Source organism: Perissodus microlepis, chromosome 5 (assembly GCF_051167445.1).
Source record: "Perissodus microlepis isolate ML-2025 ecotype Zambia chromosome 5, ASM5116744v1, whole genome shotgun sequence".
In the NCBI taxonomy this organism is placed as follows: Eukaryota; Metazoa; Chordata; class Actinopteri; order Cichliformes; family Cichlidae; genus Perissodus; species Perissodus microlepis.
In genome coordinates, this window is record NC_140465.1 from 10139217 (window position 1) to 10153742 (window position 14526).

Here is a 14526-nt window from a genome sequence, read left to right on the forward strand (position 1 = left end):
AACCAACCTTGTTATAGAGAGGGCACAGCTTTTGGATGAATTTCTTTACAGTGCTATTTCAGCACATTTATATGGGTTTGAAAATCTGCGTTTCAATGTGTGCAGCAGCAGGCAGTTGACAAGTTCAAGAAAAACGATTACATTTAAAGTTGTCTAGCTATATGCAATGCATTGTGTGGAAACGGTGTAAGTGTGCCGTGTCGTATAGTTGGTTAGGTGTGCATTTCTACTCGCAGCACAGAAATGACAAACACATGCATGTAAAGTATGCGTAGAATAGCTTCTCTGTATTATGAGAGTAAGTGTGTGCATGCAGATGGAGGAAGCTGAACTTAAGTGTGTGTGATTTCTCACCCTTGTGGTCTTGATTTTGTTCCCAGAGGAGCACATCCATCCAGAGTTGTCAGGCAGAGTCTTACACTCTTCTCCCTCCAGACACGGTTCCATCTCACACCACCATTTCCCAATTACAATGGACGCTGTGAAAGATGAGCACAGACACATAACAAAGAAGCATTAGTTTAGACACATAGTTCCCTGCCCTCCAGCCCCACATCCACTCATAAACTGGACTTCCCTTCTACTTGAGACATGAAATACAAAAGGAAAAATAAATAAATAAAATGGGAAAAAGATTTATTTGTGCCTGCATGTGTTTCACTTCAGTGCAGCTGTTATTGCTGGTTCCCTCCACTCCTCTGCTCTTTGTTTCACTGTGTGTGTTTCCGCTTCATTGTGTGATCCGTGTGCAAAGTTCCATCCACACACAAAGAACAGAGTGGGACAGACAGTGACTTTAAAGTAAAGACAACCACAGCTGAGGTGGAGAACAGGGGAAAATGAGTGTTTAAATAATAAGTCAAGTGTCAAAATCACAATTGCTGGGATTAAATCTGTAACATATGTACTGTATGTACATATGATTTATCACAAATCCCATTTCACTCCCCTGTGAATGTAATATTATGTTCTCTGTTTGCATTTGTTTCATGTGTCATGTTCAAAGTACGTTACTCATACCTAACTTAATGGAACCATAGTGGAATTTTCACTAAGAACTAAATGAAGTACTTGAAAAGGCACTGCAGGCTAGTAATGGTAATGACAAGACTTGAAGAAATGGAAGCAGGATGCATTGAAAAGCAACAAATTCAGTTTGTAAAATGTGGGGATAAATCACTGTTTAAGATAAGATAAGATAAGATAAAACTTTATTAATCCCTCGGGTGGGTTCCTCTGGGAAAAGTTATAGAGTTACAGAATATTATATATATATATATATATATATATATATATATATATATATATATATATATATATATATATATATATACATATATATATACATATACATATACACACATATATAAATACAAAGACATATATAGATAAAAATATACAAAGGGGATAAATAGAATAAATAGGAATAAAATAAAAATAAAAATACAAGTGGATTGCACATTTCAAGTATGGAGTCTATTGCACCGTTGACTATTAACAAAAAGTATTGTACAAAAGGTAATTGCACAGTGAGGTGAAGAGGCACTACAGCTTAGTTGTTCCCCCCTCCTTTGTCCTCCTGTTTCCCCTCCCTCTCCCCTCCAGAGAGGAGTTAAACAGTTTGATGGCGTGCAGGACAAAGGAGTTTTTAAGTCTGTTAGTTCTTGTCTTGGGGAGAAGCAACCTGTCACTGAACAGACTCTTCTGGTTGTTAATGGCCGTGTGCAGAGGATGCCCAGCATTGTCCATAATGTCCAGCAGTTTTTTTAGTGTCCTTTTCTCTGCCACTGTCACCAGAGTGTCCAGCTTCATACCTTTAAAGGACTAATTTAAAAAAATTGTGTTATTTTCAAGATGTGTTTTTCAAATAGGCATGGAAAGCATAAAATGTATAGTAACATACAATTTAAAAACATAAGGATTAGTATTCGAAATGTGGGTGGAATCACACATGCAGAAAACTCCCACACAAACATATTTGGTGTTCAAATTATCCACACAGGCAGAATTGTGAGCACTTACACAGACGCAGCCACACATTATATTACGATCATCTCCAGAGGAACATCCAGCAGTGTCTCTAAATGAATATTTTTCCTCCTCTTCGGCCTCAGAGCAATTGTATTGTTGCTGCATGGGTACTTTAGCTGTTGACAATAATGTCTTATACCAACAGAAATTAATCATTATTTTGTTTTGATATAGCTACATTGCATGAAGGGGAGCAATCTCATTTTTAATCAAAACTAATTGCCTCTCATCAACTGAATTATTCCTCCAGCTATTTAACAAAAGCAAATATGTTCTCATCTTCACAACAAGATGTCTTTCACTCCCCTTTTCCATTCCTCTTTCTCTCTCTCTCTGTCTGTAGGTACATATATGTTTTTTTTTAACCCAAAGTATATATGGCATGTTAAAGAGCACCATACATGCACTTTCTAACACTCAAATCTTTTTATGTAGTAATTATGGTAAATGGTAAATGGCCTGTATTTGTATAGCGCTTTACTAGTCCCTAAGGACCCCAAAGCGCTTTACACATCCAGTCATCCACCCATTCAGGCACACATTCACACACACATTCAGGCACACATTCACACACACATTCAGGCACACATTCACACACTGTGTTAAAAAAATTACTTTGTTACTTCTTCTAATTAACTTACTTCAGTCCATATGTTTTTATAGTTGCAAACCACCAGCCTCCTGGGTGTTTCATAGCTTGTGCGTCACTGAGCATTATAGTGCTTATACCATTGCTACTTGCCAACAAACTGCCATATGTAAAAATGCCATATGCCATATGTAATACAACTGAAAATATCAGTTACTCATTTTCAAATATAGCTCATTTTGATCTACGCTTCCACATTAAAATCCCTCCTGGTTGTCCCAAGTGTAATACACATTAAAAACTGCATAAATGGGTTTTTCACTGAGAAGCTTCGTGTCTTTTTTTTGAGCTTGTCGTTGGTGGTTACACAAACAACTCTAGTTCTCGCGAACTTACACTGAGGCTCAGCTATTCCTTCCTTTGCCTACGCTTTGATACATGGATTAATCAGGTTACTAAATGCTAATCTTCACCTTACAACCAATAAGAATTTTAAATGGCCATCATCTAAGGCTGCTAAATTATGGAATTTACTTTCTTTAAGTTTAAGTTCTTCGCTTGATCTGATTGATTCAAGTGGGTGTGAATGCATCAAATTGATTTTAAACATAAAAGAAAATACCAGAACCAGCCCAAGCTGTAGTTTAGATTCAGTTGAGCATACGGGGTAACATCCTTCCCTGTGCATTTTATATAGTTTTGTAGTATTTTTGTCTTTTAAATTTTTAAAATTCCACTCTAGGTTCCCACTGCAATTTGAGTGGGAACCTCTCTTCAAGTTACTGTAAATCCCAGCACAAATCAAAACCAGTCTTTCAAAGTCAAGCTGTGATTCATTTATTAACCATGAAGTTTGAAAAAAGAAACTTTTTGTTTTTCACACTCCTCCGTTAGAGCGTTCTGACAGAAAAAGTTAAAACTTCAAAGCAGGTTTTCAGATGATAAGTGATCTCTTGTCCCAACAGAATTTTTGCAGCATGCACTGTGCTTTCTTAAATTCACTCTTTAAAGAGCATCTTTCCTTTTATCTTGTTGACGCAAAGAGGACGTGAAGGTCAAATTATTGGGTAAGTACAATGAGTTAAAACTGTATCATTTCATTTTCCAAACCTTGTTTTTTTTTTCTGAACCATTTGGAAAATATACTTTTTTACCCTCCAGCATGTGTTGCCAAGGTTACAGACCAACCACCAATCAATTGTGAGCATGAGCAACATGCCGTCTCTACCTGATGGAAGAAGACTGTTAAAGTGCCGTCCCTCACAGCACAGAGTGTGCTACAGTTCAGTGTGAACCAACACACACATACATATACACCAGAGAGAGACTGGACCACTGCTGTTCAGTAAACTCACCATGTTATGTTGTCTCCTCCTTCATTTTTTCCCCTCCATGAGCCCCAAGAATACTAAATACAGGAACGAGAGCATCCACTAACCGGCTGTAAATTCTCCCTTTGGCTTCCCCTGTGGCTGTTTACCATATACACTAATTACATGTTGGTCCACCATAAACTGTGCTTCCTTATCGTGGCTTTCTCCGTGTCTTAAATATTTCCCATGTTTAATTGTGTTTACATTGAGCTGTTTTAGGTGCCAAATCATAAGTATGCAGGAAGCCTTCATTAAGTTGCAAATCAGAACTAGACTTGAGGAGATGTGTTTTCTGCTGAGTGATGATGATGTGCCGTGGTGTTATCATTCTGCTAGCCCCATCCCGTCACTCCAGAGAGTGAACAGGAAACCAAAAAGTTGTTTTTCAATACCCCAACAACACAGGAGGATTTATAGCCAACAATATGAATGCTGAGTTCACTTGAAATTGAAGAACGGTAAAGGAGTGCCTGGCAAAACAAAAATCAATTCCTTTAAACCAAACCAGGAAGACAAACAAAAAACAGGAAAAGGCAGAAAAAGAAAGATGAATAAAAAGAAGTAAAAACGAGGTGGGAGATTAAAAAGCTGCATCACATGAGAACTGCTTAGCAGTGAATTGACTTTCTTCTAACCCTGAAATGCTTCCACATGAAGTAGATTGTTCATACAGCAGTCTAAAAAAACGCATTGAATGCAAAAAGTTTGTTTTTCTGTTTTTTATTCATCCCTCAATTTTCATTTCGTTTAGGGGCAGCTGTAGCTCAGAAGGTCAGTGGCTCGAACCGTGGCTCCTCCAGCGAGGATGTCAAAGTATCCTTGGGCAAGATGAATCCCAAATTGGCCCTGATGCATCTATTGGAGTGTGAGAGGGTGTGTAAATCTTAGACAAAAGCGCTCGAAGGAATAAAATGAAGTGCTATGGGGTGAATGAGACTTGTGGAAGGCAGCAGTTTGAGCACACAGCTGGAGCAGAAAAGTACTATGCGTGTACCAGTCCACTTTATTAACGACTAATGTAAAAATATGCAGTGTTTATAATTAGGGAAGAGCCATAATTCTAGCTGACTGTTCGCACCTGTTACTTGTTGATTATTAATGATTTTTTTTGCTAATTTGTAAATGGTTATTATATTGAAGAACATTTACCACTTTGTTTGCAGCATTTAAGTGTATCAGTAACACTGATATGAGGCCTCATTTTCAGTACTGTACAAAAGTCTTAAGCTACCCCTCATTTTTTATATTTTGCCAAATTAAAGAACATTTTCAGAAAGAAGCTGATTGAATTGGGGTCTTGCCAGCCTGTCATTGTGAGATGAGGCCTTGGTTTACTTTGAAATCCATCTATAAGTTTCAGTTTATCCACCCATCATTTATTTGCCTTTTGGTTTCAAGGAGCCAGACTTTATTGCAATTCTTAAAGTGGTCTTTACTGGGTTTCCTGAAGGGCAAAGGTTTTCTTTTGACATTGGCAGCTTTTTCACTCATTGTACCATTTTTAGAAGATTTTCTTTGCCTGTGTTTTGTTTGCTTGTTAAGTTACTTAACCTTAATCTATGAATCACTCAAGAATAAATAAGGCACCTTGTTCAAGGACTGAATCCGTTTAGTGTGTAACAGACACTTAAATTGTATCTTAGTCACTCTGTTACTTGTCACAAAAACACACAATTTATTTCCATTCTTTAGTTGAACCTAGGAAAAATGCCAAAGATCAAACAGTTGGACAGGCATAAAATACTAGTGATTCCCAAAGAGGTATTAGCTGAAAACCTGGCATATATTGTCATGGTGTGCAGTGGGTTCTTAAAATTTTTTGATGAAAGTTGTAGAGGACGAACAATGACGCAGCAGGACTAAAAATCTACAGTAGAACAATATAAGAAAGTCCGAGAGATGCATCTGACCCTTCAGTTGGTCTACTTACTGTTCAGTTAAGCTTCAGCAGAAATGGTCTCAGCTGAGGGATTTCTATCGATTTTTTTATATATAAATGTATTTTGCCCAAAATTCCAGAATCTTAGGTGAAACGTCACAAAATTTCGACAACCACCAAACAGCTAAAACAGTAAATGAGAGCAGGTACATGGCTTCTGCACAAAGAGGTAAACACAAAGCCCGACGGCACGGACATGGTCGGGGCTGAAAGCCGACAGCTCGCTGATTCTGATGTTTCGGCGGGTCCGCGCTTTGTGTTTACGCCCTTTTTGCGCTGATTCTAAAGCTGTTAGTTTTATCTCTCTCCAAACAATATTGACCGAACCAGCAGCAAAAGAAGATCCAAACTAAGCTTCACATAAACATCATCATGGACTCCCTCTTACTTTTGCTGTTTTGCTTCCACCACAATAAAATCACACTTCATGCACAGCTCTCTCTCTCTTTCTCAGTGTACTTCAAGAACAGTTTCCCGTCTATCCCCGAAATCTGTTTTCTGCATTATTCGCTTGTTGTTATGCACAAGACTACCGTTATTTACAACGCTGTCGGCCGATGGTTTTTTTTCCTTTTACTTACTTCCGAAAACAAAATCTAATTTCTGTCGTTCAATAGGCTACTGAACAAATTTAAACTTTTTAAAATTATACAAAATGCAAAACGCTTAGCCGTGTCTCTAATAAAACTGCTGTAACTTCAGAGGTAATGTTCATAAGTTGATTAATGGTTTTCTTTCATTTTTGATGTACTGCAGAATATTTTTATAAAATCCCAGGCCAGGAAAATCACCTTCATGTTTTTCTGTGTTTTATCTTCAGCTACTTTGACACAAAGGCATCTGCTGTGATGCTCACACCTTTGATAAAGTCTGGAAAGTGTCAGCTTCCTTTTTATAGATACAAAAATATGTAAATGTACTGATCTGAATTATAATATTTCTGACAGTCTGAGGCAAAATTTCCCAGATTCAAATCGAATTGAATCGAATTGAATCAAATCGTGGATCGAATTGATTCAGGACCTTGTAAATCGGAATCGAATTGATTCTAGAAATCAGTGACGATACCCAGCCCTAATCTGGGCGCTACAGCTTTAAGCAGCTGCGCGCGCTCCCGCGGACGGCAATCACTTTCTTGCAGATGATCACTTTTTGGCACAACACCTGGAGCTAAGGGGGGCAAAACAATCGCATGAATGCTGCTGTTTGACCGAGGAAGAATAAAGTAGTCGTGGTAAGCCAATCACATGACCACTTCAAGATGACAAAGCAACAAGGTGATATATACCAGTTTTTAAATTGTGTTGATAGGCCACGTAAAACCAGAGTCATGATAAACAATATATACACGGCGTTTTTTCTGGAATAATTTCGACAGCGCTAGCAAGCACTCTCTGCTTATGACCAAAAATAAATAAATAAATAAAACAAAACAAAAAACAGTCCTTTCGTGTTGGTGAGAAAATATACAATGTCAACCAATCAAAAAATTATATGGCAACATGAAATTTGATTGTTTAGGAAGAGGGGGAAGTTTTAGCAGTGACGGCGAGAGAGAGAGAGAGATCGAAAAAAAGAGAGAGCGCGCGAGTTTTGAGATGTGACAGATTTGTGACGTTTAGCGTGTGTGGAGTGTGTAGTTACTGTGTTGTCTTGTGTAGTTAATGTTTAGTGTAGTGTATAGTTTTGTGTTGTGTGTCAGAACAATGAGGCGACAGCTGAATGTTACAGGTGATGCCAAAAAGCAACCAAAGGCAGATTACAGTGTAAACGCTGTCTCCAGGTAGAAAACAGGAGGAGTGATACATCTCCTGTTGTCAGAGCTGCAGGTATCAGGCTGTGATGTTCTCCTTTATAGTGGACAGAAATAATGTTTTTGGAGTGGCACAAATAATTTGTGTGGCATCTTATTTAATGAAAACACCTGATTGTTCTGTAAATAGTTTGAAATAGTTATAAAAAAAAGGTGAAAGGTATGGCTGCAAATACCTTTGCTTGCAAAACTTGTGCGTATGATTTTAAACGTTATATTAAATTTAATTTGCATTTAAAGTTATGAAATTTGATTCATTAAACATGTTTGTGGTTGTTACAGTAAAAAATATAACTTTTTCTACTTGGATTTTATGTTTTTTTTGTCAGATTTTAGATCAGTGGTGTAAATATAGTATATCAAAATGCAAACATAACTGTAAATTCAGACATGTGAGGTTTATAATTAATTACTTTTTCAAAGTAACTTGCCCAACACTGAAAACATGGTGGAGGTTCTGTAATGGTTTGGGGTTGCATTTCATCCAGTCGTGTTGGAGATCTGGTCAAAACTGATGGAAATATTAATGCACAAAAGTATGATCAGATTTTGACCAACCATGTAATACCAAGTTTTATCTGACTGGCAAGTACTTCATTTTTCAGCATGACAACAATCTCAAACACACTGCCACTCCAGTAAAAGCATTCCTGAATAGAAAAAACACCATCAGTCATGTATGCCTCCTCACCGCTGAGCTTCTTAGACTTGTAGAAACTCTGTTTTTGCCTTAAGTTACTTCCATGTATGTTTGCATATCACTAAACTGCTACATGCATTTCTGATTTTCCTAGCAATATAAAGAAATGGGTGGCTAAAAGTACTGCATATTATTGACCTTTCCTTCCACCTTCAGTTTGTTTGTTTGTTTAGTTGCTTCATTGTAAGCTCTTCTGCACAGGACTTTTTAATGCTAAAATCTGTGCTTTTCATTTGAACTCTCTGATGTTCATGCAACATTAACTTAAAATGACCCTTACTTGTTTTAGATTGAACTTGATTGAAACTACACATGAAAGCCCACGGGTTTACATACTGAACTTGGACAATCTATTGCATATCTTTTTTTTTATTTTAAAAAAGCCCCTTTCACTCAATAATTTCCATGTTGTTACATTACAAACATCATTCTGCGTATTGAACTTCCAGTGTAACCTTCAACAGTCAGAATGATCTTTTATGTGTGTGTTTATGTGTGTTCTAAAGGAGACAAAAATTGTCTGTGCTCACATCCGTGCATCTTATTTTACAACAGATTATTGTTTGAAAGCCAATCATGCTCTAATATAATGTATATTGAAACCTTCAGTGAAGAAATAGGTACAGTGATTGAACATAGAGAGAACGCTGCCATTTTTGGGTGTATCACTGCTGTGGATTAAAAATGTATTTATAAACGATGTACATGTAGTGGACATGTAATGTTACCTTTGTTTTGAGATCAGCTACTACATATGTATATATAATATGTAAGGATTGAGGTTTTAGAAAAATAATTACAAAAAACTACATAGATGTCGATAATCATGGTACCTTAGGCATGTATTTTTTTTCATGGCCTTGTTGTTGGCACTCTTTCTTATTTTGCACTCCCTAGCATGCTCAACCATTCTGTTCTGTTCGTTGAGCCTTGGACGAGGAGTATTCACAGTCACCAACAACTGCTTCAAGTTATAATTTTAAGTATCTTTCGCCATTCTTTAGCTTCAAAATAAATTTGTCAGCCAGAGAGAGTGCTAAAACATATCAGCATATCAGCAAACTGAAGCAGTGGTGCAGGGCTGTGGTAAAAAGTATATTGGTATAGTTATTCCACCGCACAGACCACCTGATGTGGAAGAGTCACCATCTCTTAAAAAGGCACTTTCTCATAATCTTAATTAACATCTTGACAGCTTCTCATCTTGCAATAAAAGTAAAAATTTAATGAGCAGTGACTATGAAATACATCTTATTAACGTTCATGCTTTAATTTATTATTGCCATCAGTATATTTTTCACTGTATGAGAACAACAATGGCTCAAGAAAACCTCAGAAAGCGCTCTTAATGACATGTCTTTACACCAGTAGCACAAAGAAAAAATAGACAGTCCCAAGCCCAGTGGGAACACAGACACTACATGTACACGGCTGTGCACCGGCCAGGACATCTGGCTGTGACCTTGACCAATGGAGAAGAGGGATCTCTGGGCTGGGATCCATGCATCACTCTCTGGTGACCACTGACCTCCAACAGTCGTTTTACTTAACTGCTCTCTGTGCAGTCGTCAGCATAGAGGGTATAACCTTTGTTCCAACATCAGCAAACTTTACTCCTCCTCTGTGATGGTTGGGGAGTGAAGGGGGGGGGGACTTATGCTGGGCCACTGTCCGAAATCCTCCTTGGTGGCCATCCATTAATTTTCAGATCCATCTGTTTACAAGATGAAGGCGCTGAATGTGATTTAAAGAACCATTACAAATTAAAACCATCCTCACATATTACCATAAAATAGCTGCATTAGGGTGTCAGCGATAACAGATGGTCTTCGAATAATCAACCCACGGACAGGAGGGGTGTTTGATTCAAGATGTCAGCGATGTAGCAAGCTGGAGTCTTTAGCTTTGATAGACAAACAACTGAGAATGGGACTTGAATTGATTGAAAAACATGAAGCGATGGACCTTTTTACAAGTGCATCTGTCAGATCACTGTTAGCGGGTTCGGTGATGGATTGAACTTGCTGACACGTCCCTACGACGTAGAAGAATGTTTGAACACCTTGACGAATGAGGAAGAGAATTGATCCCTTTCTGTGTCAAAATGTGAATACGTGTCTGTAGGTTCAATGAATAGTTAATGTTAGTCCCTTGGTAGACTTTTATAAAATTAATCACAGCAAAAACGGCAGCTTTCTGTTTCGTGATCTATCTGTAATGCGACGGCATCCGGTATTTTGAGTTTGTGTGTGTTTTTCCCTTTATCTAAGTTAACCAGTGCTCTTCAAGTGCTTTGAATATTCACCTATTAACAAAAGAAAGGTCCAATCAATCATCCATTCATATAATCATGCACACAAGCAAACAGTCGATCAAATTGTCCCCCTCTCATGTTCAAAGAATTAGAAGGACCCGCTTTCATCTTAATGAGACGGAGTTATAAATGCCAGTATTTTGCCACAGTGAAGCACTGGAAGGGTCACAGGAGCATGAAACAAATGAAGCAATTGTATAATTATGCAAGGATTGAGACTTGAACCCCTGAACCTGAGGTCAGCTTCAGATAGTCATTATTCTACATTAATCTTTGCCCCTCTCTGAAAAGAGAGAGCCAAGATTTGATTAGCTATTCAGAAAATATTGTTTAGCTTTCTAATCATAGCTTTAGTGAATTTCTGAATTTGTAATGGACACCCTGGCACAGCAGCACCTGCAGACCAAAAGTCCAGGGTCTCCATATTTTTATTCTCAGCACGTGTTTTAAAACTCAAATTAATTCTCATAAATGCTGCAAACTATTTTTCTATGATGCGCCTCCATTTCACCAGTCAACTGAAACTGGAAACCTCACAGTTACAAGTACAAACATGCATAAAAGCCTAACGCAGAAATACTGGCAGGTGCTGGGCCGGTATTACAGAGTAATGCTGGTTAAAACTACTCCATTTATGACATAACTGGCATTAAATTACAGTATTTAATAACTTCCACTCACTATCAGTACTCTATTTTACAAGCAATGCATTATCTAAATATTTAATTTCCATGTGTCTTAACTTAAATGTGCAGTAAGTGTAACTCTGTGGTTCTGTCTGTGAACGTGTATATTTTTATTTCCATTTCTTTATGTGGGTAAAAATCCGACTGCTGCTCCCACACAGGTGACATAGATCTTGCTGTGGGTCCCTTCTCTCAGCTCACTGTGGACTTGTTACTCTGATAGTGAGACCAAGGAAGGTGATGCCATGTTGCATAAAAAGCTGAGAGAAGTGGTTAGAGAAGGAAGAAAACTACAGTGACCTTTAAACCTCAGCTCAGGGTCAGATGCTTTTCCTTGCAGGTTACAGGTTAGAGCCTAATCACATCATCAGTGCTGTGAGAGCTCAGTGGGATGTGACAACAGTGTAGGAGAAAATGTTCTTCGCAATCATTATCTTCACTCCCCCCTCCTGGAAAAAAACATCTTTTTTTGACCCAGGAGGATTTCAGTGTTTGTTAGTCTTGCCTTGTGTGCGTTATAGCAAGAGAAAGATGTTTTTGTTGTACAGTACACTCTAATATGCTCCTTCTGTCCATACCCTCGAGCTCTATCTGCAGCAGGTTCGTGTCTTGGCAACCACATACAATTACAGTAGCAGGGGGTCTGTGAAGCAGTGAGACCTGAACTGTGGGAGCTGAGATTTTATAACGGGAAGACTTTGCTGTTCTTGGGTGTCATCAGGTTGGACTTTGCTGTCCATGCAACCACGTGTAGTAGTCAGTCCTCACTGGCAATTTTTTTGTAGGACAATCTTTGCCAACAAGGATGTACTTTGTTTGGAAAACAACCACCTTCCTGCTTACATTGACACCAGCCGTGCTTGTGAGAAGATGCTATTGATTTAAGAGTGTATCAAAGTATCCATGTTAATCTACTGTGTTTACTAAAAAAAGATTTTATTCAATTCACAAAGTATGTGAAAAAAAGAGAAAACTTCAGCACTTACTGTCCCTTCCCTCAGGTAGTCCCCCCCAGGATGTATCTCTAATGTACCATGACAACCTGTTATGCTCGACTCTACACGCCTGCAGCCAAACAGAAGGGTTCATTCCCCACCAGTGATCAGCAGCGAGCGGGCATCTGGGTGCGTCTCCCGCTGAATGAGTGTACCGCTACAGCGGCGACACGACAATACACACGTATGCATAATTAGGCGTCAGCATGCATGTGTTTATTAAATGGGTGCATGTGTAAGTGTGTACTCGGGTGCTGCGGCTGAGGGCTTACTCGTCTCATACACGGGGATAAAGGCAGCGGTGCAGTGATGAGCTCCTAATCTGAGTGCATGTGATTGGTCCGGTGAGGCTGGAGAGATATGAGCGTTTGACTTGTTAAAAGGGATGTTCTTCACTTGGAGCTTCGTTGGCCCTGACATAACTGGGACATAATTCTCCTTGTCAAAACTAATAATCAATTCCCACTATGAGGATAATCTGACAGTAGACCCCCAGTGAGCGTGACGCAAGCTGTCCTCACTTCCCCATATATTATTAACAGCCACAACGGTTACCAGTAGCAACTGAGATAACCCCATGTAGCCCCTCTCCACAAGTCAGTAAACACTTGACAATGGGACTGATCTTCACTGTGGGCTTTGATGCTGGAGTTTGACGCTAATGACCAATAATACAGAGCGCCAGAGAGACTGCCTGTTTCTGCAAATTTGGCTAAAAATAAGGAAGTGTTCATTCCTCCGGGCTTTGTATGTGTGTCCAGACTAAATGACCTCTAAAGGTTTTGACTTATTATATCAGAACACTAGCCGTTCTTTTTATATGTTATTGTATTTTTTGGGGATTTTTTTTTTGTGGATATATAACCTGTGTATGGTACAGTGACAGCAGGTGTCCCCCAGGGGGTGGCAAGATGAGCAACATCGTTCCTCAACTGGATGGAACATTAATAACATGAGGACCTGGGGAGAAAACTCCATCTGGGCCAGGCTGGTGCAATGCTGAAGGGACAGGCCACTGACTCCACAAGTCTATAATCCCTCACATAGTGCACTGGAAGCCCGCTGGGGCAAGTTGACAAACACGCAACTTTTCCAGATAATCGACACCCTTGAACGAAGTGACCTCCTCCTTCCAGTGTCACACTTGAAAAAGAAATAAAAAGCTCAATTTAATGGTGTTTGTTTGTCAGAACCTGACACTTTTGACTGCAAATGAGCTCTCATGAATAATCACATAATTATTTTGCGTGCCCTTCAGCCTTTATCCCCTGGTAGGTGTTAAATAAATAACACTGAGCCGGATTCACTTTCAAGCAGGTGAAAATTATCCAAGTAGGGAGGCGAGGCAAGATAAAGGAAGTAAAATTATTAAAAGGTCAGGTCACTACCACTCAAAAGGGGCAGCGATGCTCAATATTGTAGCAGTGCAGCTCAGTGACTTGTCATTTCCATTTTTTATCACTACCTCTTCTGTAAGTGCTTGTTAATCAATACACTAACAACAAGGATTCTCTCACTGTGGGAGCTTGAAGCACAGAGGCATGAAGTGTTTACACCAGCCCCTCTTCTTCACCCCTGTGTCTCAGTCTGTACTTTTTTAAAAAAGCAAAAATTATATCTTTGTCCAGCTTTGGTGGAAAACTTCTTTGGATTTCCTCATCTAAAAAAAAAAAACAACTACTACAAAAAACCTCCCCCAAAAACCTGAAGTTGTATTCACATTTTACACTGCATTCAGCTAACATTTTTTATCTTAAGGTCTAGGGTGTAATTTGTAGTTGCCGATAACGAAAGGTCTCAGTCTGACATTAAGGTTTTCAGGTATTGTACGCTGCAGGCCTTGGATAGGAAAAAAAGGGAAAGAATCTGCATTAATATAAAATGATTGCCTTGTCTGCTAGATGCTGCAGAGGAGTGGCTCCATTTCATATCCAAAGATCTTTCCGAGTTTCAGCTGTGGCTGACTAATCTTGTGAGGCCCACTGTCCATGCCTGTCTGGCCCCCCTTTGTAATTTAATGAAGATATTTTGGTGTCACTTCTTTGCGGGAGGGCAGACACATGACTTTGATCGTAAATGAAGGTGA

The 14526-nt window shown here is 38.9% G+C and overlaps 1 protein-coding gene across 4 annotated transcripts in view; it reads right to left on the reverse strand.

The window, feature by feature from the left end:
* The window catches only part of tafa1b (TAFA chemokine like family member 1b), a 122140-nt gene that overhangs the window by 8283 nt on the left and 99331 nt on the right, over nucleotides 1-14526 (reverse strand). For all 4 annotated transcript variants that reach the window (XR_014800235.1, XR_014800236.1, XM_084927767.1 and 1 more), the window contains exon 4: nucleotides 355-479. Coding sequence is in view for 2 of the 4 variants with exons in the window: in XM_084927767.1 (XP_084783893.1) it covers nucleotides 355-479 (125 nt within the window). In the remaining 2 variants the exon portion in view is untranslated. The remainder of the gene's footprint in view (nucleotides 1-354; nucleotides 480-14526) is intronic.